Here is a 17,277-nt window from a genome sequence, read left to right on the forward strand (position 1 = left end):
GCAATGCATTCTTCCAGGGTCGTGGTACATGTGTACCTTTCTCTTTGCTTGGATGTGGAGCTTTTTCCATCCTGCTGAGGTCTGTGTCTGTTGCTGTACAGCTGCACGATCTGACACCTCATCACACTCAGTTCCTCCTGTAGTTGACAAAGCACTGACGCTGAGCTTTCGATCTAGAAGTAGCTGAGCATCATCACTTGTGGAGAAATATGAGAAACCCTTCGGGTTAATTTTTAAGTCTTACCCTCAGTGAGTCGACTAGAGCCTCCAGCCTTAAAGCTTTTTTCTGACAGCTCCTCCTGTTCTCCTCCAGCTCCTCTCTCAGGTATGTGTCTCCATGTTGGATCTGACTGAGCTCCAGCAGAGCGCTGGTGAACCCCGACTTCAGCTCCGAGACCATGCATTGTAACTGGAGGGGATGACATAGTATCGTCTAAACGCTATTTTGGTCATCAAAGTTCAACTAATATGTCTCACAAATCCAGGCTGGCTGATGAGGGAAGGTTCAGCATACCTTGGAGATTTCAGTAACAAGCTCTGCCTCCTGAGGCTTCATGACCTGTGCAGGGAGACAAACACAAACACATTAATAATCAGTGTGTTTGCTGACACTCACAGTCATCTTTCTGATTTACATAATCCAAAAAAACTCAGATGGAGACCAAGCACGCAAGTCAATCTATCTCTCTTTCAGCAAACTAAACCTATTTTTCTTATTATTCAAAGAACCTGATTTAATAACTTCTGCATCTTGTTTGTTTGTGGTACCTGCTCAGATGTTGCCCCTGCCAGCAGTCCCTCTGCTAAGGAAGTGGCAAGCCAGCCAAAGAGCTCAGCCCTGCAGGGGAAATGGCTGCAGGAGCCAAGATCCCTCCTTATAAGTCTGCTGACAGAAGGAGAGGCAGGGATCATCAAAAAAAGACAAATTAAACATGCATTGGATTCATTTTTTAAATATCAAATAAACCAGATACGATCACTTTATTATAGAGATTCATTATAGCCTTACAATTATTTCTAATTCTGTGAAATAATGCACATCATGGGTTTTTTATTCCAGGATGCCAGACTGTGATTTACAGAAAAAAAAAATATTTATGAACACATATACATGTTAGGGATGTCCAAACATCAATCAAACCACTCACAATACATGAGAGAAAAGCTGATTATTGAAGCAAACAATGTAAAAGAAGGCTAAAGCAGCTCACCTTAGTCAGAGCTCCTCAACAGTGTTTCTTCAGACATCCGAAAGAGGTCCAGTAAATCCTAAAAACCTCCAGGTCTCCGCTTTTCTGCTGTTCTAACGTCAGAACTGGTTTGCAGCGTGAAGGGTCGTGAGGCTCTGTGTGCTGCTCTGTGCAGACAGCAGATGTCCTGCGTGACGCTCAGTGAACTATGAAGCAAGTGTTGCTTCATAGTGGATTGCCCGTTTGGTGCTGTTGTGCAAATGTGCTCTGTTTTTCAATTTATTAAACATATTTAAATTGTTGTAATGCCTATATTTTATTGGCATGACACTTAAATACACGTCCAAGGGTTTTCAATATGTAAATAGAAAAATTACAAATTTTTATCTGTTTGTTCATTTAAAAGGGACAATAAAGTTTGACATAGCAAAGAGCACGAAAATGTGTTTCGCGCACCTGGCTGCCACCTGGTGCCTGTTGTGTGTGTTTTACAGTAAGTAAATAACAACATTTCCTCGTTAAATTGATGCAGAAATTGGCGCACAAGAATTCACCACAATGCAGAAAATGGCCACAATCTCTTTTACCTACCCCATTTCTTGAGAAATACGTTTTGAAATGCCTGCTTTGTTGTATTGTGTGTACAATACATTACGAAAATACGCTTAACTGAAATATGAACATTAGTATGGGAATATTATATGTGTATATACTGTACACCCCACCCTGTAAGACCCAGTCTGTTTAATTCTAAGAATATCCGATTTTGTGTAATTTCTAGTCGTATGTTTATTCCGCCCGCCTCGATGACTCCTCTGGTTAAATCGAACGCACAAGCCCCTGTTTTGTTTTGCCCTGGGGTGTGGCCAAGGGTCATTGCTCGAATCTGATTGGCTGCGTGCTTCATGGAGTTTTTAAATTGTTGCAGCTGCCGACAGACTTACAGGGCTGTCAAAACAGTCGCGAGGAAGATCGCGTGACTGGTGAGAAATCACGACACTACTCCGATATTCTGAATACTTACTCACAGACATGTATTTCCTTAAAGCTACGGAGCTTTCTGTTTATTTTGGGCGACAGTAAGATGGTGGTTTTATTTAATTTTGGTCTTGTTGTTATCGTGTTCTGATATGAGCTGCACAGCTAGCGTTAGCTGGGTTCGATGTGAAATAAACCGTCAGTTCTGATAATAATGTTCATAATAAATCAAACTTTATATTTATCGGAAATTTTATACCTGCAAAATATTGGAGAATCAAGTGTGTAGATATTTTGTTTACCTTGAGGCTGAAGGATTGGTTTGAAGCCTCCTTAGAGAATCTTATATCAGAATAAGAATACTTTATTAATCCCTAAGGAAATTATATCCACACATTAACCTGACTTCTACATAAACCTCTTAAATGCCTTAATAATGGCAGGCCTAATATCAGGGCAGTTGCATTGTGTTTGAATATCATTTACTTTACATCATCATTGGCAGTATGACTTGACGTGGAGATATATTTTTTGTTAATAAAATGGTCAGAAAAAACATGATCATGCATAGAGTTCTGCTAAATGATTACACACATTTATCACCTTTACTGTGGGTTTTGATAATGCTCAACACAGTTAGTCACCACCTGAAAAAAATCCATTGTGACACTGGAAAACTCTTCAACTAAAAGCAGGGAGCCTAGCCTTTTTTAAAACAAAAAAACCTACTACAGCAAGCTTGTTATGGCAGTAAATATATTACATTTTGATATTGCAATGGAAATTTTTATTAATCTCTGCATGTCTGACATTACAGTGATGTGAATTTATCTGGCGATTATTCAAAACGGTATAATTCATGATATATTGTTGAATATTATCAGGACCGGTAAAGTGTCGGTTGCCAAACGTAAGTAAACTTTAGTGTGTCGCTTCTCAGCTGTTTAGGGGGGGGCTGAAGAAATGAGGACAAGCGAGTTTGACTCTTCATCTGAAGATGAGGTCGGAGAAGAGGAGCTGACTCCACTGCACATCTCCTGGTAAGTTTGATCAATTTAAAAGCTGTGTGGATGTCTACGTGTTCTTGCTGACATGGACACAAACAAATATCACCCTGTTAATATTGGTTTTCATTGGTTTTAAGGTTGCCGCTATCCATAGTAGGGTGCCCGCAGTTTCTTGGAATATGTGCACTACCAGGTGAAACAATTTGTCTACTGTATTTACTGCATCGTATATTGAATTTTGGTTTTTTCCTGACTTTTTTTTTGTTTTTGCTCTTTTTTGTTTTGTTTTTGTTGACTAAAGGTTGCAAATACAAAGAAATCCGCAGATGTCTGCAAAGAGATATTGGTAAGTTGGTGCTGATCCTGATTTTACCAGATGTAATTAGCATTCACAAGCAGATGTTTGAATCTAACCACTTAATTAAGAAGCAAGATTTCAACATATATTTTAAATGTTGAAAAATAGTCTTTACTGTAAGATGTAGAAAACCTTGACTTTGTAATAAGAATTAACAATCCTTGTTGTCATTGCACATGTACAATAGTATTGAATGCAACCCTGTCTGTGCAAAAATCTGTCAATTTAGATCACGTTGAGTATGTTTTTTTTGAGTCAAAGTCAGTCAGTGAGTGTTGTCATCTTATACAGCCTACACTCATTAACTGTACAGATACCTTCTAATTAGCGCACATTAAAAAATTTATAAAAAATACTAGAACTGAACTCACCAGAAGTCAAGCACAAACTTGATAGTGGATGCTTTTTTAACTTTATGCAAAACATTTTATTCGCTTAGCTATCTGATTTATTATTTCATTTTTTCACAGTATTTTATAAATAGTATGTTTATGCAGAAATTAGCCTTAAGTGGTGGAAAAAATGTGGATAACCTGGGGTTTTCCCGTTTTACAAGAGAAACTTCTCTTCTTGTTTACAGAGGAGCTCCAGAACCAGGGGGTGCAGGATGTGTTTGTTTTCTGCACAAGAGGAGAGCTTAGCAAATACAGGGTTCCCTCACTGCTGGAGGTCTACCAGCAGCAGGGCTTCAGGGTTCACCACATGCCTTTTCTAGATGGAGACGCACCTGAGCTGAACCAGTGCTGCCAGATCCTTGATGAGCTGCAGATCAGCCTCAAGAATGACAGGAGGACGGTGATCCAGTAAGTCAAAACTGAGTTCAGTTTAATGTTCCACACAGTGCGTGATGTCTACCTGCTAATTAGTACAGACAAAGCAGAGAGGAGAATTAGCATGTAGTACTGTGCAAAAATCTTAAGATTTTTTTTTTTTAAATCTTTTGCTAGTAAAATGGGGGATGTATTAAAATGTGAAACATGTAAACACAACAGAAGAGGAAGAAAACAGAGTTTGTACAATTTGAACAAGCTCGAAAGTCAGTATTTGGCGTGACCACCTTCATTCTTCAACACATCCTGAGCTAACTTGAGGAAAATATCTTGTTTGTAGTTTCATGAAGAGTTCTCCAGGCTTCTTGTACAACATTCAAAGCTCTTCTTTCGATGTTGGCTGCCTTTGGTTCCATTGTGTCAAGATGATCCCACCCTGCTTTAAAAATGTTGAGCTCCAGGCTCTGTGGAGGCCAATCCATGACCGATGGTGTTCCACTGTGTGCTTTTCTATCCAAGAATACTTTGCTATGGGTGTGTATTTTGGATCATTGCCTTGTGTAACGTTTAATAGCTGTTTCGGACTCACCTTGTTGGTGCAATTATGTTATATTTGGCATTTTCTGTAGATATGAAAGAAAACCTTCTGAAAATGTTCAGGTACAAGGACTGGATTCAAAACGAGTGAAAAAGAAGCCAGTGTCCAAAAAAACTTGAGATCTCCAGAAAGCCTTGAGATTCTTGTTCAAGAACTCTTAAATAATTACCTGAAAGACTCAAGTAGTAGTAGAAAGTATAAACCTCCAGTAATCATATTTGAAGTAGTGAAGGTTGTTTACATATGGCAGTAAATGATTTAGAATTCCAGAATGAGTGGATGGATATCAGCTGAACTGCTGGGTGGTTCTTTGATCCCACACAAATCAGTTTTATAGCGGGAAAAAATGAATTTTTATTCTGATTAAGCTTTTTTTTTTTTTTTTTTTTTTTTTACGCTTGACCAGGGTTAAACAGAGTTACCTACAAAAGCAGATCAGATTGGATAGTAAAGAGAGGTTTTTGTGTCGCTCTCTAAAACCAGGAGATCTGAAGTGAGCAGAGCTTTTACTGTTGTTACTAAAAGGCCCCTGAGAAGCTCTCCACTCTCCCAGAGAGCTTATAAAGCTGCTCGCTAGGCAACAGGAGGAAACTGGTTGTCCTGAACTTGTATGATATGAGTGGGTTTTAATTTTAATGCTGAGAGGTATCGCTACCACAGTATTCCCTGTCCAATAAAGGACACCTTGGTATCATAAAACTTTGAAGTGCCAAATGGCATCATATCACCACAAATACATCTATTTTTAGCTCCTCGGGACACCTTTCATTATACAATACAACAGTTTTTTTTCTTTAGCTGTCAATTTCATTGGATTTTGTCATTTTCCTTTTCCCTATCTCCTCAGCTGCTACGGGGGCCTGGGACGCTCAGCATTAAGTAAGATTATTATTCTTTTATTTTGAAGTTTTCTATCGAACATTCTCTGTCCAACATCAGAAATGTCATGTAACCTAATTTAATGTCACTGCTCCCATCACATGGCTGTTGTTTGCCCTGCAGTCGCTGCCTGCCTGCTGCTTCAACTCTCTTCCACAATGACGCCAAACAAAGCCATCGAAATCCTCAGGCACCACAGAGGAGGAGGAGCAATACAAACAGTGAGGGTGAGTCGCTGCTTTTCTTCCTCTTCATCTGTAGTTTTTAAGGGGTCATTTTGCTGCTTTTGTTAGTTTATTATAAACTCGTGTTTTTGTTGGTTTGTACCTTGCAGAGACATTTGATGGTCTAAAATTGGTGCGATTAATAAATTAGATTAGAATAGAATTTTTTAGCCCTGCGACAGCCTGGCGACCTGTCCAGGGTGTATCCTGCCTCTCCCCCTTAGCGGGCTATACAGACAGCTGGGATAGGCTCCAGCCCCCTGCGACCCTGACAAGGATAAGCGAAAAGAGAATGGATGGATAGAATTTATTGTCATTGTACAGGCACAACAAAATTGTAGTTAAAAATTAACTCTAACATCAAAACGCTCAATTGAATCTGCTCGAGAAAAGAAAAGCATAAACGTGGAAGAACTGCATGTAAAAAATGGACGTAGCTACTGAGCCTCCAACCATTGGTTTGTGTTTTGTGTTTTGAAGCCTCAGCTTTGGCAGATGTCGCAAGCAAGCGGTGGATCTGATGAGAAACTGTAAATACTGTTACATACCTATATGAAAGCAGTTTGCTATTCACCTTATTCTAAGTCTGATCATTCACTGCTATGTCACTGTTACTCTAAACAGATTGCAATAAGATCTGTAACTAGTGATTAAAACCAGAACCTCATGATTTTCAGGTAACTTGCTCCTAGAAGAGTCTTGGGGATCTAATTTATAAATGGAAAAAAAAAAAAGAAAAAATGTTGCTTATGTAAAATAATCAATTTACACCCAACTGTCACTTTATTAGGTACAGCTTGTTAGTACCTGATATTGGGTACTTGCAATGGACCCCTTTGCCTTCATACCTGCCTTAGTTCTTCATTCATCAGATTCAACAAGGTGCTGGAAACACTTCTCAGAGATTTTAGTCCACATTGACACAGTTCCTGGTGATTAGATTGACATCTTGTGACTGTGGAGGCCATTTGAATACAGTGAACTCAATGATATGTTCAAGAAACCTTTATAAGACACTTTGTGACATGGTGTCATCCTGGAAACACTCATTGGAAGATGGGTACACTGGTCATATAGGGATGAACATGGTCAGTAATAATTCAGGTATGAAGGGACTCAAATTGTGCCAAGAAAGCGTCCCATTCACCATTATCCCACCGCCAGGAGCCTGTACCACTAATACAAGGCAGACTAGAGCCATTCTTTCATGCCGTTTACCCCAAATTCTGACCCTACCCCAGGAATCTTGCAGCAGAAATTGAGATTCATGACACCAGGCAACATTTTTACAGTCCTCTCGATGTGTGAGCATGTGTGAATTGTAGTTTCACTTCCTGTCCTGCTGAGAGAAGTGACATAAAGAGAAGTGACAAGTGTGGTCTTCTGCTGATGTACACTGTCAGAGATGCTTTTCTACATTCCTTGGATGTGGTTATTTGATTTGTTTTTGTTTTCAGTCTATTCTCTGTAAACCCCAGAGATGGCTGTGTCAACTGCCAGTCAATCAAAACACCATAAATTATAAATAAAGCCTCTGAATTCATGAAGAAAGTATCCTCACAGCATTATATAGTCTCTGATTTATTAAAACTTTAGTCTTTCTGTTGTGTGATCCCTAATTTTCCATTTACCAGCATCTTTTTACTTTTCTGTAGCAATACAACTTCCTTCACGAGTTTCGGGAAAAGTACACAGCCTACCAAAGTGAAAGTGAAGCTCGCTCGGAGCGCTCGGTGTCTCGGTGATTACTGCTCCTTTCTACAGAGCTGGAAAAGTCTCGAGTTCCTCAAGCTTGCCTGTTTGCCAGTGATGCTTTCCTGATTGTGTGGTGGTATGATTATATTCTTGAGAAATGCACTTTAGAATGAACACTGTAATATATTGCTTTTTATCATCCTCATTATAATTCATTAAAGACTTGATGAGGAGATACTGCTTTATGTTATTAGATGGAAAATGTTGTTTCGTTTATATTGCAAATAAAATAATGGTGTGTGTTAAAGTGCTATGTCAGCTGGGCAATATGTGTGTACTTTCCAATGGTCTTTTTATTTAAGGGGAATAAAACTGCACAACAGCTTTTCAGACATCAAGTCTATCTCTAAATGTGGACGTTATCAGTTATTTCTAAAATTTCTAAGTTACTTTCTTCAATGAAACCAGAAATTACTCAAATGGGGTCTTTGGGAACTAAAGCTAATGATGAAATTAGGCTTGTGTGAACTGTAATGGTTCCTTCTTTGTAGCACAAAATCTAATGCTGCAAAGTCGTTATGTTTTATTTTTCATCGTATTAAAATATCCCACAATTTATATTTTTCTATCTACATTTTGTGACTCATACCACTTGCAGCAGTGAATTGCCAATAACGTTTGCATTTCCTCTATTGCGCCCTACATTTGCTATTAGACAACCTTTTTAGTAATTTTGTTAAGTAATCTGCAGGAATAGTTCTCCAAGCTTCTTGAGGGACATTCGGTACATCTTTTGATGTTTGCTGACACAGTGCTTAAGTAATGTCGAGCTCCGGGGAGGCCAGTCTACGACTGATAGTGTTCCATTGTTTGTTTTTCTACCCAGGCATGCTTTTACAGCATTGGCAGTGTCTTTAAAAATGAAGTTGATGCGAATCAGATGCTTTCCAGATGGTACTGCATGGTGGATCACAATCCCACAGTACTTTTCTGCATTCATAATTCCATCAACTTTGACAATGATTGATTTTGGATTTAGTCCAGTTCTTGTATAATTTAGCATACCTCAGCCTTTTCTATTGCTCCTCTTTAAGAACGGCTTCTTGCCAGCCACCCTTATCTTTTTTTTTTAAAGTACAATAGATTTTAATAGAGTCAACTAAAGAAATAGGAACATTGTGTTTTGGTGACAGGGTACGAGTAACTAATTTTTTTTTTTTTTTTGAGGGGGGGGTATAAAAAGGCAGCAAGTGTTGTCCACAAACCACGCGGTTTGTGGACAACACTTGCTGCCTTTTTATACTTGGATTATCATAGGCCAGTGTTATATGGCTTATCAAAAAAGACTGAAAAGAAATGGACTGAAAATGAGTGAAAAGAAACCAATGTCTGAATAAAAGCCTGAAGCAGCCTGAAAATCCAGGCAAAATATAAAGACATGAGGGCTGTCTTAAGGTTTTTTGTTGACATTTGCATAGAAATAACACTCCAGTCCACGTTAATAGAGCAGGATAGTTTATTTAGATTTAAATAAACAATTTCCTAGATGTAATTTGATGTGATCTAACACATAAAAACTTCTTTATTTGAATGTGACAAATGATAATCCTTTTCCCTGATAAATTTACATGTTAAACATGACAATAAATACTCTAACATGAATGAAATTTTTTTTGCAGTGGCCTAAAACATCAGTCTAGATTCTGATTCTGGAGATGAGCGATACTGCGAGGAGTGCTTGATATTCTGAAGAATTACTAAAAACAAGAAAAAAGGTCAAATTGAAAACATGAAAAATAAAACGTTGGATCTTCTAACAATGTGGAATATTTGGTGTTGAAATTAAAACGCACAACGACAAAAAGAAATTCAAAGGTACATTCAACAGTATGGCACATCAGCTGATGTCGATCAAAACTTGAATGCCGAAAGGAAAGAGGAGGATAGTGTTCCTTCCTAACGGTGAATACATTAAAGCAGCGGTCCCCAACCCCCGGGCCGGTACCAGTACGTCGCCTGGGAGAGTTGAGACTCTGGTGTGAAATGTATGGTTTTCAGGGTTTTTAAGCGTTATTTTGTTATCGTTTTTGTTGTTAACTCTGTTTTCCTGGGTCTTTTCACGTGTGTTATGAATAAATCTGTTTTCGGTACCGGTCCTAGTTTTATTTTGTTGTATTTATCCGCGACACCTTAAAGGCCGGTCCGTGAAAATATTGTCGGGCACAAACCAGTCCGTGGGAACCGCTGCATTATAGTACTGTTGAGTCTACCTTTTATTTACAGATACCTGCAAGGACGGGTCTACAGATCACACACATGGCGGTCCACACTTAAGAAAACATATCAGCAATAGTTTGACAGGGATGCATGGAAACAATACATCAGATAGCTTGAAAGGTGATAACCGACAACCAGACTACTACCGTCCTTGTGCGGCACGTTTCGTTAACATGCACTTCAGCCCTCAAAGTGTCACGTTATAAGACCTTCTGCATCTGCGGGCAAGAACAAAAGTCTGTTTTACACTCCGCTGTTCATTTTAGTCATGGTAACGAGTCACGTGGCAGGTGTAAATTGGCTTTTAAAGCCCGGGATCTTATTCACAGAAAAAGCTAATGCAGTTCAGCACACAGCTTAGATTCTCACAGATAAATGCACACCTGAAAATGTCTACCTAGTCTGTAAACACTCAACAGTTGGGAACGTGATGAAAAAAAAGCAAACTTTATTTTCAATCCCAAGCATATTTAAAAAAAAAACAAAAAAACACTATTAAAAAAAACAGGGAAAAAAGAGAGAAAGATGTGTCCATTCAGGTCTGTCCGTATTTTCCATAAAAGCTTTGTAACTATAGTGCTATTAGAGGAACACTGCAACCAGGATTCTCTTAAAACTGGCTAAATGTTTCTGAAATGACAGGTTTGTCCACTTGGAAATGGCGTCTTGTGTTGCTGAAAGGTGGTCTCCAGCAGGTCCAGTGCTCCAGCACTAAGATCATAGTGTCTGGTCGTTTGCTGTACATGCAGGTCCTTTTGCTTCATCGCACCATTTAAGAGCTCACCAGAACGTAGATCATCCTGTTGGAGAGAGCAAGAGGAATATCTAAATAAGCATCAAGGCTGGTACATAAATCCACAAATTGTTGTTTGACAAAGGAAGACTGAGCGCCTTTTTAAAAGCTGCTGGTAGGCAGATTTTAGACAGAGCCATGCTGTGTTGCTCTCCTGTCACTACTGACTGCCTCTACCTTTCAACGAACAAATAAAGTGGTGTCCGCCTCTCTGACAAAACTACCCCAGGATCAACATATCTTCATATCCACACATTTTTTTGCAATGCAAACAATAGCCGCCGTAATGAAGTCCAAGTCTCAAAGATTCTTCTCTCAGCAGATACAAATTAAAAGTAAAGTAAAGAGCAGAAAAATACAAGTGAAAAACATACCCGTAGAGATAGTAGAAGAATGACAGGAGGTAGAAAGCCAGTTTGCACCAGCCTTCTTTTTGACAGTACGCCAGGATGTCAGCGTTCATGATGGTTGTTGGGTCGTAAAGTCCTGGACAGCTCATCACAGGTCTGCTCATATACCTGCAGAAAGGCAAACATGAAAGCAGCGAGTTACACGCAGATGTGACCTGTTTACAAAGGTTTAGTTAAGTAAAACCAGGTGTTGACTCTAGGATCAGTGTTTTCGAATACGTACCTCCAGACATGATAAGCCAGCAGTGGTAAGTTGAGACAGAGGGTGAGCCACTCGGCCGCACAGAAGAACATCACGCAAAAGAAGAAGTGGATAAGATACTCTGGGAGCACCAGCTAAAGGAGCCAAGGAAGAAGACATGTCAATATTCACATACAGCTGATAGTTCAATTCTCTTGTTCTAATTCTGACTTAGTAATGTACTGTCTAAACAAAGTTAATCAATCCACTCAATGTGTGGAATAAATGCAGAGACTTAGAAATTGAAGCACACTGATTAGAGGACAACACAATGTGATGTAACGAATCCTCAAAGGTAATGAGTCCTTTTTACAAGGAGAAAGCAGAGCTATTTAAAGAAGCAGACGTCTAAAAATTGCAGTAGCTGAAAGAATACAAGAGAAGGACTGAATCACAAATGAACTCTGGTTAAGCTATAATTTTGTGCTTTACATGTGCTATACAGGCCTTTAGTGAGGTCCAGCTTCATCTTATATTATGTAAAACACATAAACTGCCTTATTTTAACACATGAAACAGGGTGAAAAATTAAAATCATCCATATGCAGATTTTAAGCCATTCCTCACTTGTTTAATGCTTACAAAAGGTGCCACAGTGAAGCCATATGTGGCTACGCATTGAGAAAATTAATTTGTATAATCGCCTCTTTTAGTCACTGAAGAAACATGTGTTGCTTGCATAATTTTTTTTTTTTAATAAACTGTTGCAAATGGATAGAGAGCATGGTTAATTTCCCACCCTGGTTATGTCATGCATTATCAAGTGTGACAAATTGCTCTGAAGAATATCTGCGCATCCCAACATCGACATTTTCTGCAGTGAGGGTGAACCTACAGATCATTCCACTTCCTGACAAGCGCACTGGACAACACACCAGAGAAGGACCATGCTGTGAGCACGCTTAGCATTGTCGATGCAGCAGTCTGCCTCAGGTTGACAGAGTTCGAGCTGGTTGCGGGGTTCAGGGGGGCAGATGGAGGCGCCACATGGAAGCCATGCATTAAAAATAAGAGCAGAGGGCGGAGAGGAGGGGGCAACCAACAGCCCACAGATGGAAGGGTGAGGGGTGTGTGGGAAAGAGGAAGTTGCAGGAAGGACGGGACGGGCTTTAAATGTGCTGAAATCCTGCACTGTGCTGCCAAATACAAAACAACTGCACAAAAAAATAAATAAATTTATTGTGCCAACTGAGCTGAGAAAAAAAAGAGGCCAAAACTGCAAATCGGACTGTGGAGCATGTCAAGGCTTAAACGTAGAGGAACCTTCACTTTTCAGCTACGAATCACTGACCAATCAGGAGCTCTAAATATTGCTGAGCTGGAGAGTGTTTGGATTCTGCAGCCATCTGTTCTGAACCACAGGTGATGCGGGTTAGAGCCAACACTGAGATCATAAACAGTGGCCTAGGTCTGCTAATTGCTGACTCAAATTGTAGCATTCACCTTGCAGAAAAACAAGTTGTGACATGCATTTAAGAAAACCGATGATTGAAGAATAAAACAAGCTGTCTTGGAAAAATCAAACACGCAAAGTATTTTAAAAAAAAAGAAAAAAAAAGGGGGGGGGGGGGGGGGGGGGGGGGGGGTTTTACAAAATCAAAAGACTAGTGTTCGGGCTGCTGTGATTCTATACCATCCTAACAGTTATGTGCAAGCTCTGCCAGAACTGCTGTTTCAAATGGAAAACAAGATACCCATCTCTCAGAGTTTCCTGGGAATACTCTATACTTGTAACTATATGCAAACAAAGGGTAGGTTGTAGTAAAGATCATGCATGTTTTGAGCATTTGCAAGTCTTTTCAGTTAACAGCTATTCTTAATTCATAATCAATAAGGAGGACTGTTCGTCCAAGAGTATAGTGCTTACCCACTGTTAGATATCCATTTGCTTCTACGGCCAAAAAAAGGTAGTTCAAGAAAGCTGAAAACATGCCTGTTAGTCAGTGCAATCAGTCTGAAGCTGAACTTTGAGGCGTACAGGAGAGAAATACAAAGAAGAGATTGAAAAGCCAAAAATAAAACTATAACGACCGTGTAGGTGGGGGGAGGAAATAAAAAGGATACAGGTGAGGCACAGGTGGCATGTTGTCTAATCCCGAGCTGAACCCTGACCTAAAGATTAGTTAACTGAAAAGACGTTTGCAAACACTTCCCCGTGCAAAATGACAAGACTGCAGACTGAGTTGGACTTGAGCGGGCATTTTAAAGATTGGTACAAACCTTTAATGCAATTTTGACTCTTTTAATCTTTTTGACCTTTTCAACTGTCTTTTTGTCGTTAAAAGTGGTTTAAAAAAAAAAAAAAAAAAGCAGATAAGGAAAAACAAAAAGGCTGTTAGAGTTTGACAGCTGACAAGATCACTGAAGTTATAACAGGCAGGTTATTTAGCATAACAGTGCAGAGAAATGAGAGAAAAAGACAGATAGGTGGATAAAGTTGTACTAAAATAAAGAGAACATCTTTCATCAGAGCATATCTGCATGCAAGGAAGGTGTGATAGCTGAAGAGGTGAGATCACTTACCGGATTTAAAGTGTTACATTGATCTATAGGATTCTTGTAGTCAGTCTTCAGCTCATCGAAAGCGATTATCTGAAGGACCAAGGTGATCAATGGTAAAATGTTAAAAACAGAGACTCAGAGGACAGCAGGTGCAATAATATTTTACCAGGTTACACTACCCATACTGCTCTTATATACCTTCACAATAAAATTTGATTTAATATGGATAATGCCTTGTATACTGGTGCGGTATTTACTGACTTTCAAATGGCTTTTAATACTGTGGATGAATATAAAAGCAATAGATTTAATCAATAGGTGACAAAAGGTCACCAGCTGGAAATGTTACTTGTGGTGTACCACAAGGATCTATTTCAGGTCTATTACTTTTCCCCATCTACATTAATAACAGGTCTGAAGCTCTGTATTGCGAACTTTTTTCCCCTAATCCTAACAATATTTAACTAAAATTCTAATCTGTTAGCCTCTGACTACAGGAAAATAAGCTTTGACTTCCTCTTAGGAAAACTGAAGTTATGCTTTTTGCCAGTAACTGCAAACATAACAAGGGTAGAATTCTGTTAGCCAAATGTGACTCTGTTTGAAATTAGCTCAACTAATCATTTAACACATCTAGGAGAAACTAAAAATGTATCATGTATAAGGTAACTGCAAAAATTCCACTCCTATAGACAAAATATTAATTCATCTCAGTAAAACAAAGGCAAATGATAAATGATCTGTTCTAGTCCAACCAAACTATGACTATGCATGTCACTCATGGTTAATGGCTTTCAGAAAAGACTAAACCCCAAGTTATAATCAGCTCAAACAAACTCATCTGCTATACCCTCAGCTTTGTGGCTGGGGCGATCGTGGCTCAAGAGTTGGGAGTTCGCCTTGTAATCGGAAGGTTGCTGGTTCGAGCCCTGGCTTGGACAGTCTCGGTCGTTGTGTCCTTGGGCAAGACACTTCACCCGTTGCCTACTGGTGGTAGTCAGAGGGCACGGTGGCGCCAGTGTCCGGCAGTCTCGCCTCTGTCAGTGCGCCCCAGGGCGGCTGTGGCTACAATGTAGTTTGCCATCACCAGTGTGTGAATGCGTGGGTGGATGACTGGTTATGTAAAGCGCTTTGGGGTCCTTAGGGACTAGTAAAGCGCTATATAAATACAGGCCAGGCCATTTGACAAACTTTAGCATAGAATAAAAGCTACTTTTAGGCACCCTTTTTCACAAGGGGCTACGACAGTGGCTCCACATTTTTGATTTGGCAGAGTCTTTATGCTGGATGTCCTTCCTGACACAGCCCCAAAGGGATTTCTATCTCCTCCCGAAATCATACAGAGGATCATTTGCTTGTTAGTGAATGATTCCTCTGCATCAGGGGTGTCAAACTCAAATACACAGTGGGCCAAAATTCAAAACTGAAACAAAGTCGCGAGTTAACGTTAATATTTATTGAAATATATTTATTCCTCCAGATATAAGAATGAATCTTTTCTAATGGACTCAAACACGTTTTGCTGAAAAACTGAATATGGAACAAGCAAAGCTTAATACTAAACAATATATATATTAGCTGTATAATACCAGTAGGCCAGCTCTAATAGTAATTTGGTATGGCTTCGCGGGGCAAATGTAACTAGGCTGCGGGCCAAATTTGGCCCACGGGCCAGAGTTTGACACCTTTGCTCTACATTAAAGTGGTAAAATATCCCAATAACACGTATAATATTCACACCAAAACTGCTCCCTTATTCTTTTGCTTGCAGTAACCAGAGACATGTTAAAAAACAGGAACAAAAAAATTTAAGATGCAGCACCATCTTTTAAAAAAAATAAAAAATAAAAAAAAAATAAAAAAGCAGAATCTAAACAAAATAGGTCATTTTATAGAAAATTAATTTACTACATCTTCGGGTATTGGGTAGGCTGTGGCTCAGGTGATAGAATACTTGTCAGGTATCCTTCGGCAAAATACTGAACCCTGATTTCAAGTGTGGATACAATCAGATAAGCTAAATTCTCATATTTAACTTATTTGTGAGGCTGATTTGTTTGAAACATGGTTTGAAATACTTAGAGAGGGTCTTTTACAGAAAGGAGTATGATTACCTTGTATGATTGTATTACTTCAAATAAGCTTTTTAATCAGTGATATGAATGAAAATCAAAGAAAATTAGTATTTGGTTTGCATTCAAAAGCAAATTGCATGTTCTCTGTCTTCAAGTTATTTATTCACAATACAACAGGTAAGTTCTCCAATATGACCAGCCAGAAGCAGAAAACTGAAGATATCCAAACTGGAAAGTTTATTTATCTATTTATTTATTATTTATCCCAAGCCACGTCACTGATTACCTCAATCTAGTAAATGACTGAACAGCTACTTAATTATTTACAGCTAGTTTAATGTGCTCCAAACTCCCCATGCTTACGTTGGGGTTTTTGACTGCAAAACCTGGCGGTATTACACAATGCAGAGATGTGACATGTCGATAAACACATGACAGCCAAACGTTAGCTTAGCATGCTAACTAGCCAACACTGCACTCTGAGCTGGCAAGCGATACAAACAAAATAAAGGGGTATAAAACATGTAAAAGTGGTGTTGAGCTCTATATGGATGATGGGAAATAGTTTATTAAAAACACGTCTTGGTGTTAAAACTGCTAACTTGTTGTCCTAGCCGACCGGACAGGGTGTGTGCCATTCATTCCCAGGCTTCGTTAGCTCACTGTTAGCCCGTCTTTCTCATTCTTTCACCTACTTTTACGTCCGCACCGTTTGGCAGGCGACCTAGAAATGTGTACTTACATGCCAGATAGCGAAGAAGATAAGCGCGGCCGTTAGCAGCAGTGCCAGCATGTAGCAAAAGGCCGCGAATGTGAACGCCATTTTTCTCCGGTTCTGCTGGTCGGTTCCTGGCTCGATCGGCAGATGATGCAGGCAGCTTCCCAACCGATTACTGCTGCTTCTTCTCCTTCTTCTTTGAGTGTTAGTGGCTGCAAGTCAACCATCTTACAGCAGGGTGCGTTACCGCCACCTACTGGACCATTTACTTATCTGAAATCACTTTTAACATGCATTAGCGCCATCTCCTGGAATTTCTTTCTGAACTTCGGTGTTTTCTTTATCTCCTGGAGTCCCACAGTTTCAGGAATAGTGTCCATTGTGTGGTTTTCTATCCAGGTATGCTTTTACTGCATTGGTAGTGTGTTTATGATCATTGTTGTGCCTAAAAATAAAGTCAGGGCCAATTAGATGTTGTCCAGATGGTATTACATGACGGATCAAATTCTGATGGTACTTTTCTGTGTTCAGACACCAAGACCATCTCTGATGAAGCTCATAT

General features: G+C 39.4%; 2 protein-coding genes across 3 annotated transcripts; one reads left to right on the forward strand and one right to left on the reverse strand.

The window, feature by feature from the left end:
- The first annotated feature begins 2,064 nt into the window (after window positions 1-2,064).
- Window positions 2,065-8,093, forward strand: cdkn3 (cyclin-dependent kinase inhibitor 3). Its single transcript, XM_005933988.2, has 8 exons — window positions 2,065-2,173; window positions 3,109-3,208; window positions 3,313-3,368; window positions 3,477-3,521; window positions 4,114-4,336; window positions 5,749-5,780; window positions 5,904-6,007; window positions 7,660-8,093. Exons 2-8 carry the CDS (start codon window positions 3,132-3,134, stop codon window positions 7,747-7,749), a joined length of 627 nt encoding a protein of 208 aa, XP_005934050.1. The 5' UTR covers window positions 2,065-2,173; window positions 3,109-3,131; the 3' UTR covers window positions 7,750-8,093.
- Window positions 8,094-9,197: 1,104 nt separating this feature from the next.
- Window positions 9,198-17,200, reverse strand: cnih1 (cornichon family AMPA receptor auxiliary protein 1). 2 transcript variants are annotated; one of them, XM_042225625.1, is made up of 6 exons: window positions 16,740-17,200; window positions 13,944-14,012; window positions 13,641-13,688; window positions 11,403-11,515; window positions 11,144-11,287; window positions 9,198-10,776 (listed from the first exon to the last, which is right to left on the reverse strand). In XM_042225625.1, the coding sequence occupies exons 1-6, from the start codon at window positions 16,818-16,820 to the stop codon at window positions 10,749-10,751; spliced, it is 483 nt and encodes a 160-aa protein (XP_042081559.1). In that variant the 5' UTR covers window positions 16,821-17,200; the 3' UTR covers window positions 9,198-10,748. The 2 variants fall into 2 exon arrangements, with proteins under 2 accessions (XP_042081559.1, XP_005934049.1); XM_005933987.3 differs by lacking the exon at window positions 13,641-13,688.
- Between the last annotated feature and the right edge of the window lie 77 nt (window positions 17,201-17,277).

This window comes from Haplochromis burtoni, unplaced genomic scaffold (assembly GCF_018398535.1).
Source record: "Haplochromis burtoni strain Fernald_Lab_line unplaced genomic scaffold, NCSU_Asbu1 Contig_176, whole genome shotgun sequence".
Lineage (NCBI taxonomy): Eukaryota > Metazoa > Chordata > Actinopteri > Cichliformes > Cichlidae > Haplochromis > Haplochromis burtoni.

Excerpts from the sequence above, each read along its gene's own strand:
- cdkn3 (XM_005933988.2), top strand. The coding sequence starts at position 3,132 with ATGAGGACAAGCGAGTTTGACTCTTCATCTGAAGATGAGGTCGGAGAA. Across the intron at positions 3,522-4,113 it reads ATGTCTGCAAAGAGATATTG|AGGAGCTCCAGAACCAGGGG; the intron begins GTAAGTTGGTGC and ends TCTTGTTTACAG. Across the intron at positions 4,337-5,748 it reads GACAGGAGGACGGTGATCCA|CTGCTACGGGGGCCTGGGAC; the intron begins GTAAGTCAAAAC and ends CTATCTCCTCAG.
- cnih1 (XM_042225625.1), bottom strand. The coding sequence starts at position 16,820 with ATGGCGTTCACATTCGCGGCCTTTTGCTACATGCTGGCACTGCTGCTA. Across the intron at positions 11,288-11,402 it reads CTGGCTTATCATGTCTGGAG|GTATATGAGCAGACCTGTGA; the intron begins GTACGTATTCGA and ends GCCTTTCTGCAG. Across the intron at positions 10,777-11,143 it reads TTCTTCTACTATCTCTACGG|GATGATCTACGTTCTGGTGA; the intron begins GTATGTTTTTCA and ends TCTCTCCAACAG.